This window comes from Trichosporon asahii (genome assembly GCF_000293215.1).
Source record: "Trichosporon asahii var. asahii CBS 2479 unplaced genomic scaffold scaffold00070, whole genome shotgun sequence".
NCBI lineage: Eukaryota > Fungi > Basidiomycota > Tremellomycetes > Trichosporonales > Trichosporonaceae > Trichosporon > Trichosporon asahii.
The window spans coordinates 1,475,753-1,490,902 of record NW_014040855.1 but is presented as its reverse complement, the minus strand read 5'-3'; the positions used below and the strand labels follow the sequence as shown (position 1 = coordinate 1,490,902).

Here is a 15,150-nt window from a genome sequence, read left to right as displayed (position 1 = left end):
AGCCCCCATGCGAGCTGTGCGAGTTGGGCAGGGGTCGGTCGCGCGGGTCCATCTCCCGCATCTCCCTGTGATTGCGGGGGTCACGGCTATCGCGCATGTCGCTTGGGCGGTCGTACCGCTCCAACCTGTCGCGGGGATCACGGGGGTCACGAGCGTCCCGGGCATCGCGGGGATCACGGTCCAGACGGGGTTCCGGCCGGTCCATACGGGGATCGCGCTCGTAGCCCCTCTCGAACCGCTCGCGATCGAAGCGGTCGCGCTCGTACCGCTCTCCACGCTCGCGGTCACTGGCGCGCAGATCGCTGAGCCTCTCCTCTGGCCTACTCCTCACATCGCTCACGCCGCGAATGTCCCCGCCGACAATCTCATCATCGCTCTCGCGGTCGCGGAACTCGAGCAGCGCCTCGCTGCTGAGCGCCTGGTTCGGCTGGGAGTACCGCCTAGCACGTTCCAGCTTGGCAAATCGGAAGTCGCGGAAGTCGTACTCGGCCTCGTCTTGCCCGACGGGCTGGTACTCGGTGCTGAACGTCTCGAGGTCGTACGGCTCGAGCAGCGGGAGCCAGTCGCACCTCAGCAGACGGTGCACGGCCTCGATGTGCATCGTCTTCATCATTGCGGAGCGGCGGCCGAGGTCCCTGATCACGCGGAGCAGGGGCGGAATGCATCGCGCAAACTCGGGTGACTTTGGGTCGATTCCGGCATCATGCGACGCGAGACGTCGTGGTTCGAACAGGATAACTGGGGTCAGCTCGGTCCGTGATAGCGAAAGCTTACTTTCTAACGTGACATAGGCGTGCACACCCGCGTGCGTGTCGAACACCGGGTCGTACTTGAGAGCCTCGTCCAAGATCGCAGCAACAGGCAGCGCATGCTGGATACGCTGGTATCGCGCCTGCTTGTCGAGATCCTTGTACCGCAGGCGGTCCATCTCGTGCAGGAGCAGCTTGGCGCGGCCGAGGATGACATACAAGTTATGCCGGAGCAGGTGCAGGATGACGTACGCCGGCAACCGCTTGCGGTGCATGTACATGTTGTCTTCGGAGTAGATGTAGCGCTCGGGCAGCGAATCGATGAAGGCGGCTACCTCGTCGCCGGCCGCGTCAATGTCGGCCTGCAGCACGTGTACCGGGTCCTCCTTCTGAGATACGCGATAGGCGCAGTGCAGCGCGCGGCGACGCAGTACCGACGCCTTGAGCACGAACGCCGAGATGCCAAGCGAGTGCGGGTTGCGCGCCGATGGCGCCGGCCACAGCGGTTCGGTGCGCAGATTCTCGTTGGCGAGGAAGGCGTCCTCGTGACACGGGAGCTGGATCCGGAACGACGTAATGTCCGTCAGGTGGTCGCCGAAACGCCCGCCGTCGATCACTGCGTCAAGGTAGAACACGGCCCATGCGACACGCCGCAGCGCTTCACACGACAGCAGTGGCGACAATGGTGTTTCCTCCACACCAGCCTGCAGCGTCTGGTCAAACTTCTGCAGCGACATCATCTGCATCATCCTGTCGTCAGTTGATCGCGTCGAACCTGCAACTCACCTCACGGACAACGCAATGATGAGCCACGACGACGTAAAGTTGTTCCGCTGTGTCTCACAGTGCGCCGTCAGGATCAGCGCCATGAGCTGAATCACACCGAACCCCTGCATAACGCGAGGTACGAGGCTTCCGACGATACCGTCGATGAGCGAGTCCGACTTGGCGAGGTTTGCCGGGGTCGGGTCGCACCCGAACCGGAGCACGTTCGCGACCATGGCCATGGTGAGCTCCTTCGGCGCCTTCCCCTTAGACAGGAGCTTCTTGAAGCGCAGCGGGTGCACAAATGTGAGGAACCCGAAGTCTGCTTGTCAGCTGGGGAAGCGCCATGTGAAGCTTACGGTGCACGGTGTCAAAGTACCGGTCGATCAGCATCTCGGTATCGGCGAGCGCGGTGCTAAGCTTTGCCGGGACAGAGCTGGCGCCGCTGGTGTGCGAGTGCGCGGAGCTCGGGCGCTTCGCGGGCGGGTGCGGATCCTCCTCTGCCCACTCGCACTTGATAGATTGCTGCTGGCAGCGCACGCACGACCCTTGCCTTCGGTCACCCTCGCATCGGAGCTGCCGTCAGTATTCTCTTCTAGCGGAAAAGGTCGCGATCGCCGACTCTTCTGTCACAACCTGAGTCACAATCGCGAGCGCCGATGAAGGGGGTGATCGTGTGCAACGAGGCCGCGGGGGTCTCGAAGACAACAATGTGCGACAAGTGGGCAGACAGTGTGGGCAGTGGGCTAATGAGACAGACCCAGCCTCGCCAGCCAACCATCACTGCAGGATGCCGCGGTAACAGGCAAATTGTGTGAGGTGACGCGAGTCCGAAGTCTCAGAAGGCAAGATCGACGCGGAATGCGAGTCTCGCCATTGAGGCCTTTTCGCTGTCCTGCCCGCTTCCAGCCTGCAGCCTGTCGAACACACCTTCTCCCCTCGTTGTCCCCTCGCTCGCACGGACCGAGGAGTAGCCACGCCATCGGACGTGCCAGCCGTCTCGCTGGGGGAGTTCCCGGGGGCTGCCGGGGGCCACAAATGTCCCCGCCTTCGACGTTCGCTTTGGAGATAAAATGTCCAGCCGTCGCTAGGGTCGGGGAGAAGAGAGGAGAGCATGAGGACCACTTGTCCATCTTTGGTCATGCACGACGTCGTTCGAGGCGATCTGGGAAAGAGAAGAGCAACTCACCTTCCTCGCACGACAGGCCTCGCACGCCGTCGCGTTCGGCCGACGGGGAAGCCGCGGCGCGGCTGTCGCGCGCAGGTCTTGCCAGTGACACTCGCGCTCCAGGCGGCGGCACGCCTTGCACACCGGCTTGGACTCGTCGCACTTGACCTGGTCGTTAGCTCTGTGCGGAGAAGCCGGTCAGCTAGTTGGAGGATACGTCGCCGGTGCTCGATACGGTCTGGCTCAATCCTGAGGCGACTTCCTAACGTCGGCGGACTTTGCTAGATCTCGATGCAGAAGGATCACGATCGGATAGGTGATGATTCGATGGCCGAAGAGGGAACGCGGTCCAATCGAGAGGGAGGGAAGGAAGACTCACCCTTCTCTGTCTGCACGTCAGGCATCCGAGCCTCGTCCGCCGAACGGGCGTATGTCCCGGCGGCTTGCCATTACTTGGGCTATTGCTCGCTCCGCTGGCACCGCTCGCAGCGCTAGTTGGCGGCGCCGGGCCTTGCGGGCCTGTCGGAGGGGGCGGCGCAGTCAGAGCCGAGATGGGAGCAAGCGGGTGTTGCGGGTGCTGCTGAAGCGGCGGCAACTGCGATGGCGGCGGGGTAACGGCGGCGGAGGGTCGGGCATGGTTGTGGTCGGATGAGAGGTTCACGTCGACATTCGCGCTCGCGGTGTGGGCTGGCTGTCGGTTGTGTTTTGCTTGGTTCTGTGACTCGCTTTGGTGATGGTATGCGCTGAGTGGTGAGCAGCTCGACTTGAGGAAGACGAAGAATGTGTGGGTTCAGCGAGTCGGACTGTCGGATGCAGACCCAAAGTGTAGTGACGCAAGCCCCTGTTGCGTCGATGACGAGGGTAGCAGTGGTGGAGGGGGAGATGTCAAGTGCGCGACGACGCGGATAGGAGTGTGTGCGGATGATGATAATGAAGGGGGCGGTTCTGATAGCTCGGGGAAGTGCTAGTCGATGGAGATGGAGGCCATACGGCCGTATGGTAAGTGGACGGTGTATGCTGTGCAAAGGCGGACTACCCGCTGGTTCGAGATCTGAATTGTCCACTGGGTCGGCCACCTGGCCACTGCTCGATGATCAGAAGTCGATCTTCCCCGCCGTCCCTCTCCTGTCCCTCGGCCCTCTTTCTACCTCTGTGGGCAGCCCCTTTCAGACACTACTGTCCCTACCTCCTTTGAAAGCATGCCCCTAAACTTGGCTCCGGCCCCTCGATCACAAGAGACTGCGTTCCCCGAACACACATAACGTAATCAAAATGAACAACCCCTCTGCAACACCTCTGGCAGTTTCAACGACTTTGCTGCCCGGCGACTGCGCCGAGCACGACGATGCATACATACTCTCGAGGACCCGACAGTCCTCGGCACCATTGGCCACCCATTGCCGGGCTTTGGTTCACGCTCACGCACTCGCATAAGCTCTGCTGGCTCAGGTTCTCTCAGGTCCCACTCAGGCCTCTCCCGGCCTCGCCGCTACCAAACGCACTCTCATGACTCATGACGACACAAACCCCGTTCCTGGCACAACTCTTTCAAACCATGCCCTGTTCCACAATACCGCTTCATCAAACTTGCACTGACACCGGACCGGAACACCGGAGTATCCTCGGCCCTCGCATTGATGCCATCCCATGGTCCTCGTCCAGCCCGTCGTAGCCACTGATCGCCGCGTCCTATCGTGTCCGTTAGTGACCTCGCCGCTTCCCGGTTTCATCTTCGTTCAGATACACAGGTCACGCATTATATCTCAATTGTGTACATAGTTTGGGAGTCTCTGGGTATAACATGCAGGGTTACACAACAACATTGCTCGAGCGCGTGCGTCGCCGCTCGAGATGGGGCTACTCGATGGGCTCGAGCGGGGGCGGCCCTCCGAGCTCGATAGCGCCCGCCTCTCCGCCCAGTCGGCCGGGCCAGTCTAACCGCATCGCGCCGTCCGCCTCGGCGTCCACATCCTCCCACTCGCTGCCTCCGTCGTCTGCCTCGGGCTCATAATTCTCCACACGCTCGTACACGACGTACTCGGCGTCAATCATCCACTGTCGCACCCTGCCGAGGAGACGGCGTAAGGGCCACCGCAGCAGGAATGCCGCACTCGGAACAAAGAGCAGCGGGTAGGTGAGCCGGAACGCCGCCGTACCGTCCACGAAGCCAGCGAGGCCGAGACCTGCGAGCGCAGTGCGCACACCGAGGAAGACGGCCCACGGGACGGTAATCGGGACAAGCAGGATGGCGAGGATCGGCAGAACAAACTCGCTGAGCTGGACGAACGGCTGGTGCAGTGGGTGCTTGAAAGCGTCCCGGAGCCGCTCCGCAAGGGGCAGGTTGCCACCCTCGTTGGCGAAGCCAATGACGCCGACGAAAATGGAAATGAAGGCGACACCCATCGCCCAAGCGTCCCACAGGTGCAGAACAGGCGTCACGCCGCGAGCCAGTCCGTAGCGCGCAGGCACACCGATGAACAGCTCAAAGTTGACACCGACGAGCAGCGGGAAGGCAAAGTACAGGAGCGCGAGGGCGTAGGCGTTCGATAGACGAGCGAGGACCACTCGCTTGGCGCGGGTGCTCGTGCCAGACTTGCGGATGCGGCGCGCACGTGAGTATGTGATGATGCGGCGCTGCAAGTCCTTGCCGAGCGCATACGAGCCCCAACAGATGTAGCCTCCAACAATCCAGTTGTAGCCGTCGTAGATTTGCTCATGGAAGACCATGTTCGTGGCCATGCGGCCCACGCAGAGAGGGACGAGGACAACGGTGGCGACAACCGCCGCGGCGCTCAGCATGGCCGAAGCGAAGAGAGCATAGACACGGGTGCGCCAGAACTCTGGCAGTTGGACGACGGTATAGTCCCTCTTCGGGTTGCGGCCGGCGCGGCGGGCAGCACGGTCTTGCTTCAGCAGCCTGATCTCGTCCGCGGGCGTGCGGGGCGCTCCGTTGCTGTCAAGCAGAATGAACATGCCCTCCTTGCGGCGCTCCGAGAGTGACAGGAGCTTGATACGATCACTGTTAGGGACGCGGGCGGGGGTCGCGCGGTTGTCGTACGTGCCAAAGACACGCTGGCAGACGGCGTCGGCAACGATCCAACCAAGCTGCGAGAAGCGGGACATGGGGCGGTTGCCCGTGTTAACGCCGAACACGAGTGAACTAAGCTCGAGCTGGCGCACGACGAACAGCCACCAAGCCGCGAGGCCCTGTTTCACGTGGGTGTACACCTTAAGTCCTTCCCACGACGGTGGAACGATCAGGTGCAAGAACAGGAGATCGAAGGGCACACTGCTGAGCGGGCGCTGCTCTAAGCGCAGTGGAAGGACGCCCTTGAACAGCGAAGTCGTGGCTCCGAGTGCCCACATGAAGTACGGCATAGTGCCAAAGATGGTGAAGACGATGACACAGTACATCACTGCCGAGACAGCGAGGCGGGGAAGCTGGACAAGCGCCGGGCGCTCCATGATGTCGCGGACGGGCGAGTGGGCGGGGTCGCTGGGGTCGCGGATGAAGTAGAGTGCGCCTTGGCGACAGATGGTCCTCATGTGGGTGAGGAAGGCGGCGAAGGAGAACATGAAGATCGACCCGATGAGCCATGCGATGAAGAGCGATCCGAAGGTGCGGTGGCCGTAGTGGGCGATGCGGGAAGCAACCGTTGCGCCGAACAGGGGCATGGTGCAGAGGTCAATGACGATGCCGACGAAGAGCGGGAACATGACCATTTCGAGCGTCATGAAGAACAGAACCTTGAGGAAGACCTGAACATCGCGGGCGCGCTCCATAATCGCAGCATTGATGTTCAGAAGGTGGGCAGTGTCAAGGACGGCGATCGTGATCAGGAAGGTCGCGAAGACGGCGTAGCCGGTGACGAGGCACCAGAACTGGTCCATGACAGCAGGCGAAGCCGCGACAGACACGAAGCGGAGGCGCACAGCCTTGTACGCCTCGAAGCAGAAGTTGCCAAGGAACTCGAGGCCGTCGAAGACACGACCAGCCGGCGTGGCTCCGGTAGGGAAGTCAGGCACGATCGTTGTGTTCGCGTCCCACGACCTGATCAGGAAGTGGGTGGGCAGGTTGATGGTCGGGTCGGTGAGGTTGAACTGGACACCCATGGAGCCTAAGATCTGCGACGCGGGTCGCACAAGAAGGCGGGGCAGGTTGAGGATCTCACGGGCAATCGTCAGGACAAGCGACAAGAGGCCGTCGGCGACAAAGACGAGAGAGCGGAGTACCAGCAGCGACAGGTCGCGCGAGCCGCGGACCGGGTCGATAGCAAGGAACAGCTTACCGATGGCCACGGGGAGACCGACGAGGAAGGTGAGGGTGCACGACATGGCCATCGAGACGAAGATGTGGTTGTGCACAAGACCAGTCAGAGGGCCAATGAAACCGATGACCTCGAGAATGCCATCCCAGTCGTCGGCGTCGAGCGGTCGATCGTCTTCATCCTCAGGCGCCAGGTCCCCCGCGGCCATCATGTCGATCTCGGCGCGGAGGTCGGCGATCTCAGCCAGACGCTCACGCGCACCAAGAGGGTTCGCCATGGCCTCACGGGCCACGATCAGGTCACGAATGCGCTCCTCATGGATCTCGTCAACCTCGTCCTCCAGACCCTCAACATCTCCATCCACCTCGGCGTCAGCATCTCCGGTATCCGTCCACTCGTCGAGCTCGCCGTCGATAGCCTCGCCGGCTTCCGGCTGAGGCTCCTCGAGCGGGTGGAACGGGTAACCATCCGGCGACTGGTCGTCCGCGGGCGTATGGATGATCGCAGGCGTCGCAGGTGCGGGCGAGTCGACGGTAGCCTCATCGAGAAGGACCTTGCTAGACGGCTCGCCGTTCTCGACAAACGGCTCAGTCTTCTCTGAGGGCGACGTCGGCGGCGACTCGAAAATGATCTCGACAGGGAAGCCGGAGCTGCTGCCATACGGCCGCTGCGGCGGCCGAGGCGACTCGCTCGCGGGCGGTCCGGGGTCCGAGGCTCGCCTAAAGTCGGGGCTCGAATCGGGGCCACTTCCAGCAGAGTGAACCGTCTCCAGCGAATCGTGCTCCTCCAGTGGCGGGTGCTCGGAGTAGGCCTCCTCAGTTGCAGACGTTGAAGGCTCAGCGAGCCCGTTCGGCGGTGACTGCGGGTAGGCAGTGCCGTGGGGGCTCTCATAGCCTGGTCGACCGGGCGACGGTCCTCCGTACGAACGCTCGTCGGGGTTCTCCAAGGCGTCCTGCAGACGCCATCCCAGATCCTTGTTTCCGGGCGTCGTGCTGCCGGACACATCGTGGGGGACGTCAGCGGCGGGTCGCGACGGTCCAGCCTCGGCCTCCGCCTCGGGCTCTGCCGTGCCGTTAGAGCGCTCCGGCTCCTTGCCCTTGTCGTTATCCCTAACATAGCCCCAGAACGGCTCCTCACCCAGCTGCTCGGGAGCGGCGAACGCGACATGCGACGGCGATGGCCGCGGAGGAGGGTGGGCGTCATCGCCAAACTGCTGCTGGCCGATTTCGATGCGTGGCGGAGGCAACGTGTCTCGCCCCCGGGGCTGCTCCTCTGCCGGCTCCTCCTTGGCTGCAGTTCCAGCATGGCGGTGCCGCCGTCTAGGGCGCGTGAAGTCGTAGTCGGTCTTGCGAATCGCACGTCCATTCCGGAACACCCAGTCCTCAGGGCGCAGCTCGCCCTCTTCCTCAACTGCGGGGCGGGGCTGCCAGTCGAGCTGCCCGATCCACTCGCGGATAAGGATAAGACCAATGAGGCCGGCAGCGACCGAGATGGCGACGATCTGTCCGCGGAACACGAACGGGACAATGTTGGAGAAGTCGGCATTGTACCGCGAGACGAGAGAGGGGACGATGTCGGCGTACGTGCCGTTGCCGGCGACGAGAGCCAGAACAGTCTGACGGCCCGTCAAATTCGCAGTCGTCGAGTTGTACTGGAGCGTCGTGTTGAGGTCGTGGTGGCTGTCTGCAATCACCGTTCGCAGTCCGTACGAAATAGCGGGGGAGGTGCTGGTAGTTAGTTCGAGGCCGCTTGCGACAACTCACGCAATGTTAAAGGCCACCATGATCGTACGCAATGTCACCATAGTCACGATCGGGAGCACGACGAGCCACGAGATAATGGCGATGCACGCGCGGAGGACGCGCCAGCAGAAGCGGCCGCCGATGAAGATGGACTGGCGGACATAGACGATGAAGGGGATCGCAGACGGTAAGGAGGCAGGATAAACTGAATGTCAGCTGCAAGGAGTTCCGACAGCTTGAGACATCAAACGCTTCACGTGTACGCTGCGATAGAAACTGCGTTTCATGTCGGCTCCGCGCATCGCATATCGCCGTCGCAGCGCAGCGCGCATCGCGAAGCGTTCGCGTGCGAAAGCTCGACTCACCTTTCGTGAACGTGTAAGCATGTCCGCAGATTTCACAGTGCCGCTGGCGCGAGTGGGACAGCCATTCCTGTAGGCTAGGCGTTAGCTTGGTGTGTGTGGGGCGTTTAGGCTAGTGGACGCGGACGCGGATGTGGGGAGGGCGGGGGGCGGGGCGAGCACCGGGCGCTAAGCGCTGCGCACGCGATCGGGTGGAGGGACGCAGCAGAAAGTGTGCAGCACTGCGCAGCATGCGATTCCCGCGTTATCGTTGCAATGCACTTGGTGCGGGGGTGTCGCGGCTCGGTCAGGCGACCCAGCGCCAGTGGTGTCCCATGTTGAGTCCATCACGCCCGCGTTGCCGGAGGCGGCTAAAGTTGAAGTTGGAGGCATGTGACACTCACCAGTCCGAGTGGACGTATCGCATCGACCCCGAGCATTTGCACGGGTGGATGAGGGGGTTTCCGTCGTCGGCATCGGAGCGGCAGACGCGGCAGAGGTCTGTGTTGTCAGCTATGTCTTACTTGCGAGCCAGGTAGTGATGAGAGTGTTCTGCTGGCCACGGGAAAGCCAAGTGGCAACAGATACTGACCCTCCTCTTCCTCGATGCTCATCGCCGCTGCATTCCCTGTAGGGCCGATCTTGTCGTGGGGAGTCGAGGCGGAGCTGATGATGGGTGAAGGAGTGTCGCTGAGGGTGAAGAAAGTCGAAAGGAAGGGGTGGTGGTGGGTCGCAGAGTCGTGTCGAGGGAGAGGTATGGATGCAAAGACGTTCTGCAATGTCACCTGGTGTACGTGCTGCAGTGCATCCCACCGGCTCGAGCATCCTTGGTGGACTTAGGGCGGGAGCAAATTGGGACGACGACGCGGCGCTGCTGTGCACTGCGCAACTCTGCGCTATCGCCTGACCACCTTTGGATTAACGTCCTACGCCGCTTAGTAATTGCCCGCATGCCCTGATTACAACGCCCAATAAGAATTCTGACACCGGTCTAATCCGATCCCCTCTTGCCCGTCAGTCCGTCAACTGTTGAGCGTGCAAGGCGTTCTGCTCATCACTCGCTGCGCGGTCCGGGCCGTAGACACTCATGCGCGCCAAGCCGGCCCCGGCGCCACGGCACGGTCCAAAGTAGCTTCTTGCATCAGGTACAAGGCTTCCCCTCACCGTCTACGTCTACGTGTCTATGGCTGCCGCATTCTGCACGATTAGAAGATAGTGTATCCTCCATCGACCACGACGTCGCTGCCAGTCATGAATCCCATCCCTCCCATCCGCCCAGACACGAGACAAGCGACAAACTCTCCAATCTGGTCCGGCGTCGCAAACGTGCCCGTCGGCGTGCGTCTCTCCCACTCGCGCACCCAGTCCCGACAGTCCTCGGGCGGGTTCGCAATCATATCCGTCTCGACATATCCAGGGCTGACGCTGTTGACCGTGATACCGAGGTGGGCCCATTCGCCGGCGAGACTCTTGGCGAGCATAGTGACAGCGCCCTTGGAGGCATTGTACGCCGCCTGCTTCTGTGGCGCCATCGCGACCAGCGCCGAGATGGAGCTCACGAAGAGGATCTGCTTCCCGAGTTTTCGCGGGGCGGAGATGTCACTGGAGCCAGAGCTGGGATCCAGGCCGACAGGGAGGCCGAGCCAGGCCCGCACCAAAGCGCGCGCGAGGTAGTATGGCCCAAACGTGTTCACGTCAAAGATGTGCTTGAACTCGTCGTCTGTGTTCTCGTGCGCGCCCTTCCAGAGCGCGACACCCGCGTTGGCGATCCCGATGTCGATACTCCTCCCGTAGGAGCGCTCGACGGCGTCGACGGCCGCGTCGACCTCGGCGCTCCGCGTCACTTCGCACTTGAACGCTTTGATCTGCACACCGCACTGCGATGAGAGCGCTGCTGCCTTCTCCGAGGGATCGGTCGAGGTGTACGTGATGGCGACGTCGGCGCCGGCCCGCGCCAGGGCAGAGGTGATCGCCCACCCGATCCCGCGCCCGCCGCCGGTGACGAGCACGAGCTTGCCGCTGAAGTCGAGTGTGAGGGGCATGCTCTGTTGTTGTTTGGGGGAACGGCAGGCGCGTTTCGAGCACAAGTGACGTTTTGTAGCCTTCCCCCACCGGCTCAGCGCGGTTATCACTCGGCTGTCGCCGGGTATCCCGCTCTCACACTGCCGCCAACTCCGCTGCGGAACGGGCGGGAGGCAGCGGTATATCGGCCTCATGCCATTGCAACCACGAACGATCGATACATATGCATTTGGATGTCTGCTTAGGTTCATGTCTACTGGTTGAAATCCGGCTGAGCCCCCTCCTTCGTCACGATCCACCCCTTCTGCATCTCGGGGTCGTAGTCGTGCCACGTCTGCGCCTCCTCGCGCGAGAAACCGTCATCCATCGCGTGCTCCCCCCACACCAGCCCAAACTCGGCACAGTACGCCTCCCAATGTCCCAGTAGCTCCGCGAGCTTCTCGGGATGCTCGCGGCTGAGGTCCCGCGTCTCGCCCGGGTCGGACGCGACGTCGAACAGCTCCCAGCCTTGCGGGTCGTCCTGCCCCGCCGGCCCCGGTTGGCGCCACGGGTGCGCCTTGCCCCCGTGCGAGGCGCGGAGATGCACAATCTTCCAGTCGCCCAGCCGCAGAGCCGCCATCGCCTGCAGCTCCCACCCCACCGGCTCAGTGGAGGGGTACACTGCCCACTCTTCCGTGTCGCCTGCTGACTCGCCGCGCCCGAACCAGCGTACCCACGACTTGCCCGTCATTGCGTACACTGCCCGGCCGCGGTGGTACACTCGGCCCTTCCCTGGTACTCGAGCGACTGCCTCGGCCTCTATTCCTGTATACCGCCCAGGCTTCTCGAACTCGACCTCCGCCACGCCTTCGGACCGCACGGGCGCATCGGCCGGCGCAGGCGGTAACGTAATCCCAGCGAGCTCGAGGGCTGTCGGCGCCAGATCCATGCACGTCGTGAAAGCGCGAGAAAAGCTGCCAGGCTTCATGTTTGGCATTGTGTCGCGGGCCGGCTTGACGATAGCGGGGACGAGGATACCGCCTTCGGACGGAAAGCACTTGTAAAGTCTTGACGGAGCAGTCGACGCCTGAGCCCACAGCGGTCCGAGCCTGTGCGTCAGTTCATCCTTGCCAAGAGGTAACTCACCATGTGTAGCTGTTCCACTCGCCTACATTACCAATCGAGTTGTCGTAGTATTTGGCAACCGCTTCGCGGATGTTGTCTCCCAGCACTGGAATCGCCTCGATTGCCGCGCCCTCTGCGCCATTGTCCGACATGAACACGACGAGCGTGTCCTCCCACTCGCCCTCGGCCTTCAGGCGCTCGAAGACCCGCCCAATCGCGCTATCCATGCACTCCACCATGGCCGCGTACGTCTCCATTGCGCGTGAAGAGCACGCACGCTCGTCCTCGCTCATCTCAGACCAGGGCGAGACTTCGGGAGCGACAACATCGTGCGCCTTCACATCTGGCGGGATGATGCCGAGCTCCTTCAGCTTCGCCAGCCTCTCTGTTCGCAGCACCTCCGGTCCACCGTCGTACTTTCCCTTGTATCTGGAGGTCAGCTTGACGAGGCATATACAGCTGCACTCACTTATCGCGTACGGCTTTCGGCGCCTGGAGCGGCCAGTGCGGCGCCGTGAAGGAGAGAAAACCAAACCACGGCTTGTTCTTTGGCCGCTCGTCGAGGTACTCGATGAACTTATCCGCGTAGTAGTCGCTCGAGTAAAAGCCCTTCGGATCATTGGTCGTATTTGGCGGGATGCGGACGTGCCGCCCGTCCTCGGCGTGGATCGGCCGACCGCCGACCTTGTTTCCCGCCTCACCCGCGTCGAGCACCGGCTCCCAGCCGTAGTGGTTACAGCAGCCCGGCAGCATCGCAAACGAATGGTCGAAGCCGCGCGCACTCGGTCCATGCTCTGGTCGTAATCCCAGATGCCACTGAATGGGGAAAGAAAGCGTCGGGAAGCAGGTGTGGAGCGGAAGGGGAAGCACCGGGTCAGCTCGGGATCACCGAAGGGGAGCTCCGAACTCACCTTTCCACTCATGAAGGTGTAGTATCCATTGTCCTGCATCACTTCTGGAAGCGCCGCAACCTCATAGTTGAGAAAGCCCTCGTGACCAGCTTTGCCGTTCCAGCGCTTCTGACCCTGCTCGTCACACTTGTACTCCAACAGGCAGCCGAGACCACCGAGGTGCGCGTCGGTGCCAGACATGATCATCGCCCTCGTCGGTGAACACGCCGCCGCCGTATGATAGTTCAGCAGCCGCACGCCCTGATCGGCGAGCTCGTCGAGTGCCGGGGTCGTGATCTCCGCCCCGAATGGCGCGATGTCACTGAACCCCTGTCGTCAGCGCCAAACTCTCGCGGGGTCAACCTAGATGGCGAATTCCAACGTTTGAACGCCGCCGGTGGAGACGTTCCCGACTGGTCCGAGGCACTCACCAGGTCATCGGCGACGATGAGGAGGATGTTTGGGCGCCGGTCGCGCGTCATGGGTGCGGATGGGGAAGACGCTGAGGTCGACATCTGCTTATGTACGAGATCTGGTGACCTGGCGAGTGTGTATTCAGCCGTGTCGACGGTGTCGCCGTGCCGAGCGAGGCGAAGTGAGGTCGAGCCCTATCTCGGGCGCGAGCCGAGCGAGTCGGTTTGAGTGATTTCGATGGTGGCGTCGAACTTCCTCGCTGAATTGAGGAATGCGTGGGCTGCGCGCTGTTGGTGTAGTATTGCAACAAGCAAGATAGAACGAACGCTTTTAGGCTCGAAGTGTTGTCCCGACTCGTAAGATGCCTTTGGAGTACGCGTGGTGCGGCAATGTCGCCGATGTCTGTACACCGGTCGCAGGGAGTTACTATTTCGGTCCTGGGACGTTTGCCGATCAACAGCCCTTTCCAGGCCTCGGATCGGCATGGGCTCGAAATGGCCCGGACGAGCGAATAAGGTCATGAGGTCATCCGCACCGCAAGCGAGCCTGAACTCCACCAACCCTGCCTCCCAACCATCTTGCACTTGCCTGCAGGTGCGGAAGGCGGAACTGCACTGGTGAGTGTCGGTATTAATAGTGCGTGCGCCTGATAACTCGCTCGAGTGACTGGCTGGCATCAGGTTGCTCCGGATATCCCATCCGTACTATTACGCGGCGGCCCTGGAGCGGAAGTGCTCTGCGGAGCTAGTTAGCATCGTATCGAGAGAGTTGCGCTGCGGCCATAGCTGCAAGTGTCAATGACAGATGAGTGAGAAGGGCCAGATTCGGATATGTCTCCTTCCTTTGGGTTTGAAGGCCCACGCGCGACCACCCCAGTGGGTGATATCTTCCCTCCACAGGCCCAAACTCGATGTCTCAAGCGGCGACTTGATCTCACCCCAGTCAATGGCTTACCGGGGGAAGGTTCGGTACCGCGAGGCTTTCTAGCGACTACCAAATTCCGCAATTGGCCATGTCTGTTCGAACGCCCACCTCTGATGTGTGGGAATCAATGAAGTACCGCTGAGAAGCCAAGCCAGAGGGAATGAGTGGCGTAGTGCGTCGTGGTGATGAATGCTGTAACGACAAGAAGGAGGATACCTAGAGCTGCATGTTCGTAGGAGGGAGGAAGACCAGATCTGACCAAGATGGAAGGTCTCAGGTGCGCACTGACCGTATTAGCTGCGAGGTGAGGAGGCACTAGGGTTGCGACGTTGCGACAGCTGTTGCCCAATAATTGCCGGCTCGCCAGTGCGCCGGTGCGATGGGTGGCATTGTGAAACAGACGACTGCGGTCGGTTGAGTCATCTGATAACGCTCCGAGCGAAGGAAGGTCAGCATCCGGCTTCCACTGTACGTAAACGTCAACGAATTACCTAGATGCTGGAACCACCCTGGGTGTGGAGACCCCCTGCCGATAGCGAGCCGAGCGACTGTCGTTCACAGATGGTGACGATCCGGAGCCTTGGTTCGGCGGCCCCTTCTATCCAATGTGCACCGCATGCAACCACATCGTTCTTAGTGCTGCACGCTCCAACATGCACAACACACCCCTCCATCTCATTTCTCATCCATACTTGACTTGCTAAACTTCTTGCTTCCATTGTCTCTTCCCCTTTGCCATCACACCCATCCTCACTCTGGACAG

General features: G+C 61.7%; 3 protein-coding genes across 3 annotated transcripts; all 3 read right to left on the bottom strand.

The window, feature by feature from the left end:
- Positions 1 to 4,539: 4,539 nt before the first annotated feature.
- A1Q1_04350 (uncharacterized protein) lies at positions 4,540 to 8,754 on the bottom strand (the record flags this gene model as incomplete). Its single annotated transcript, XM_014322716.1, has 2 exons — positions 4,540 to 8,629; positions 8,714 to 8,754. The coding sequence occupies 2 exons, from the start codon at positions 8,752 to 8,754 to the stop codon at positions 4,540 to 4,542; spliced, it is 4,131 nt and encodes a 1,376-aa protein (XP_014178191.1).
- A 1,484-nt stretch (positions 8,755 to 10,238) lies between these two features.
- Positions 10,239 to 11,075, bottom strand: A1Q1_04349 (uncharacterized protein; the record flags this gene model as incomplete). The annotated part of the gene is made up of 1 exon (XM_014322715.1): positions 10,239 to 11,075. One exon carries the CDS (start codon positions 11,073 to 11,075, stop codon positions 10,239 to 10,241), a length of 837 nt encoding a protein of 278 aa, XP_014178190.1.
- A 233-nt stretch (positions 11,076 to 11,308) lies between these two features.
- On the bottom strand, positions 11,309 to 13,488 carry A1Q1_04348 (uncharacterized protein; the record flags this gene model as incomplete). The annotated part of the gene is made up of 5 exons (XM_014322714.1): positions 11,309 to 12,143; positions 12,181 to 12,581; positions 12,640 to 12,975; positions 13,071 to 13,371; positions 13,481 to 13,488. 5 exons carry the CDS (start codon positions 13,486 to 13,488, stop codon positions 11,309 to 11,311), a joined length of 1,881 nt encoding a protein of 626 aa, XP_014178189.1.
- Positions 13,489 to 15,150: the final 1,662 nt, after the last annotated feature.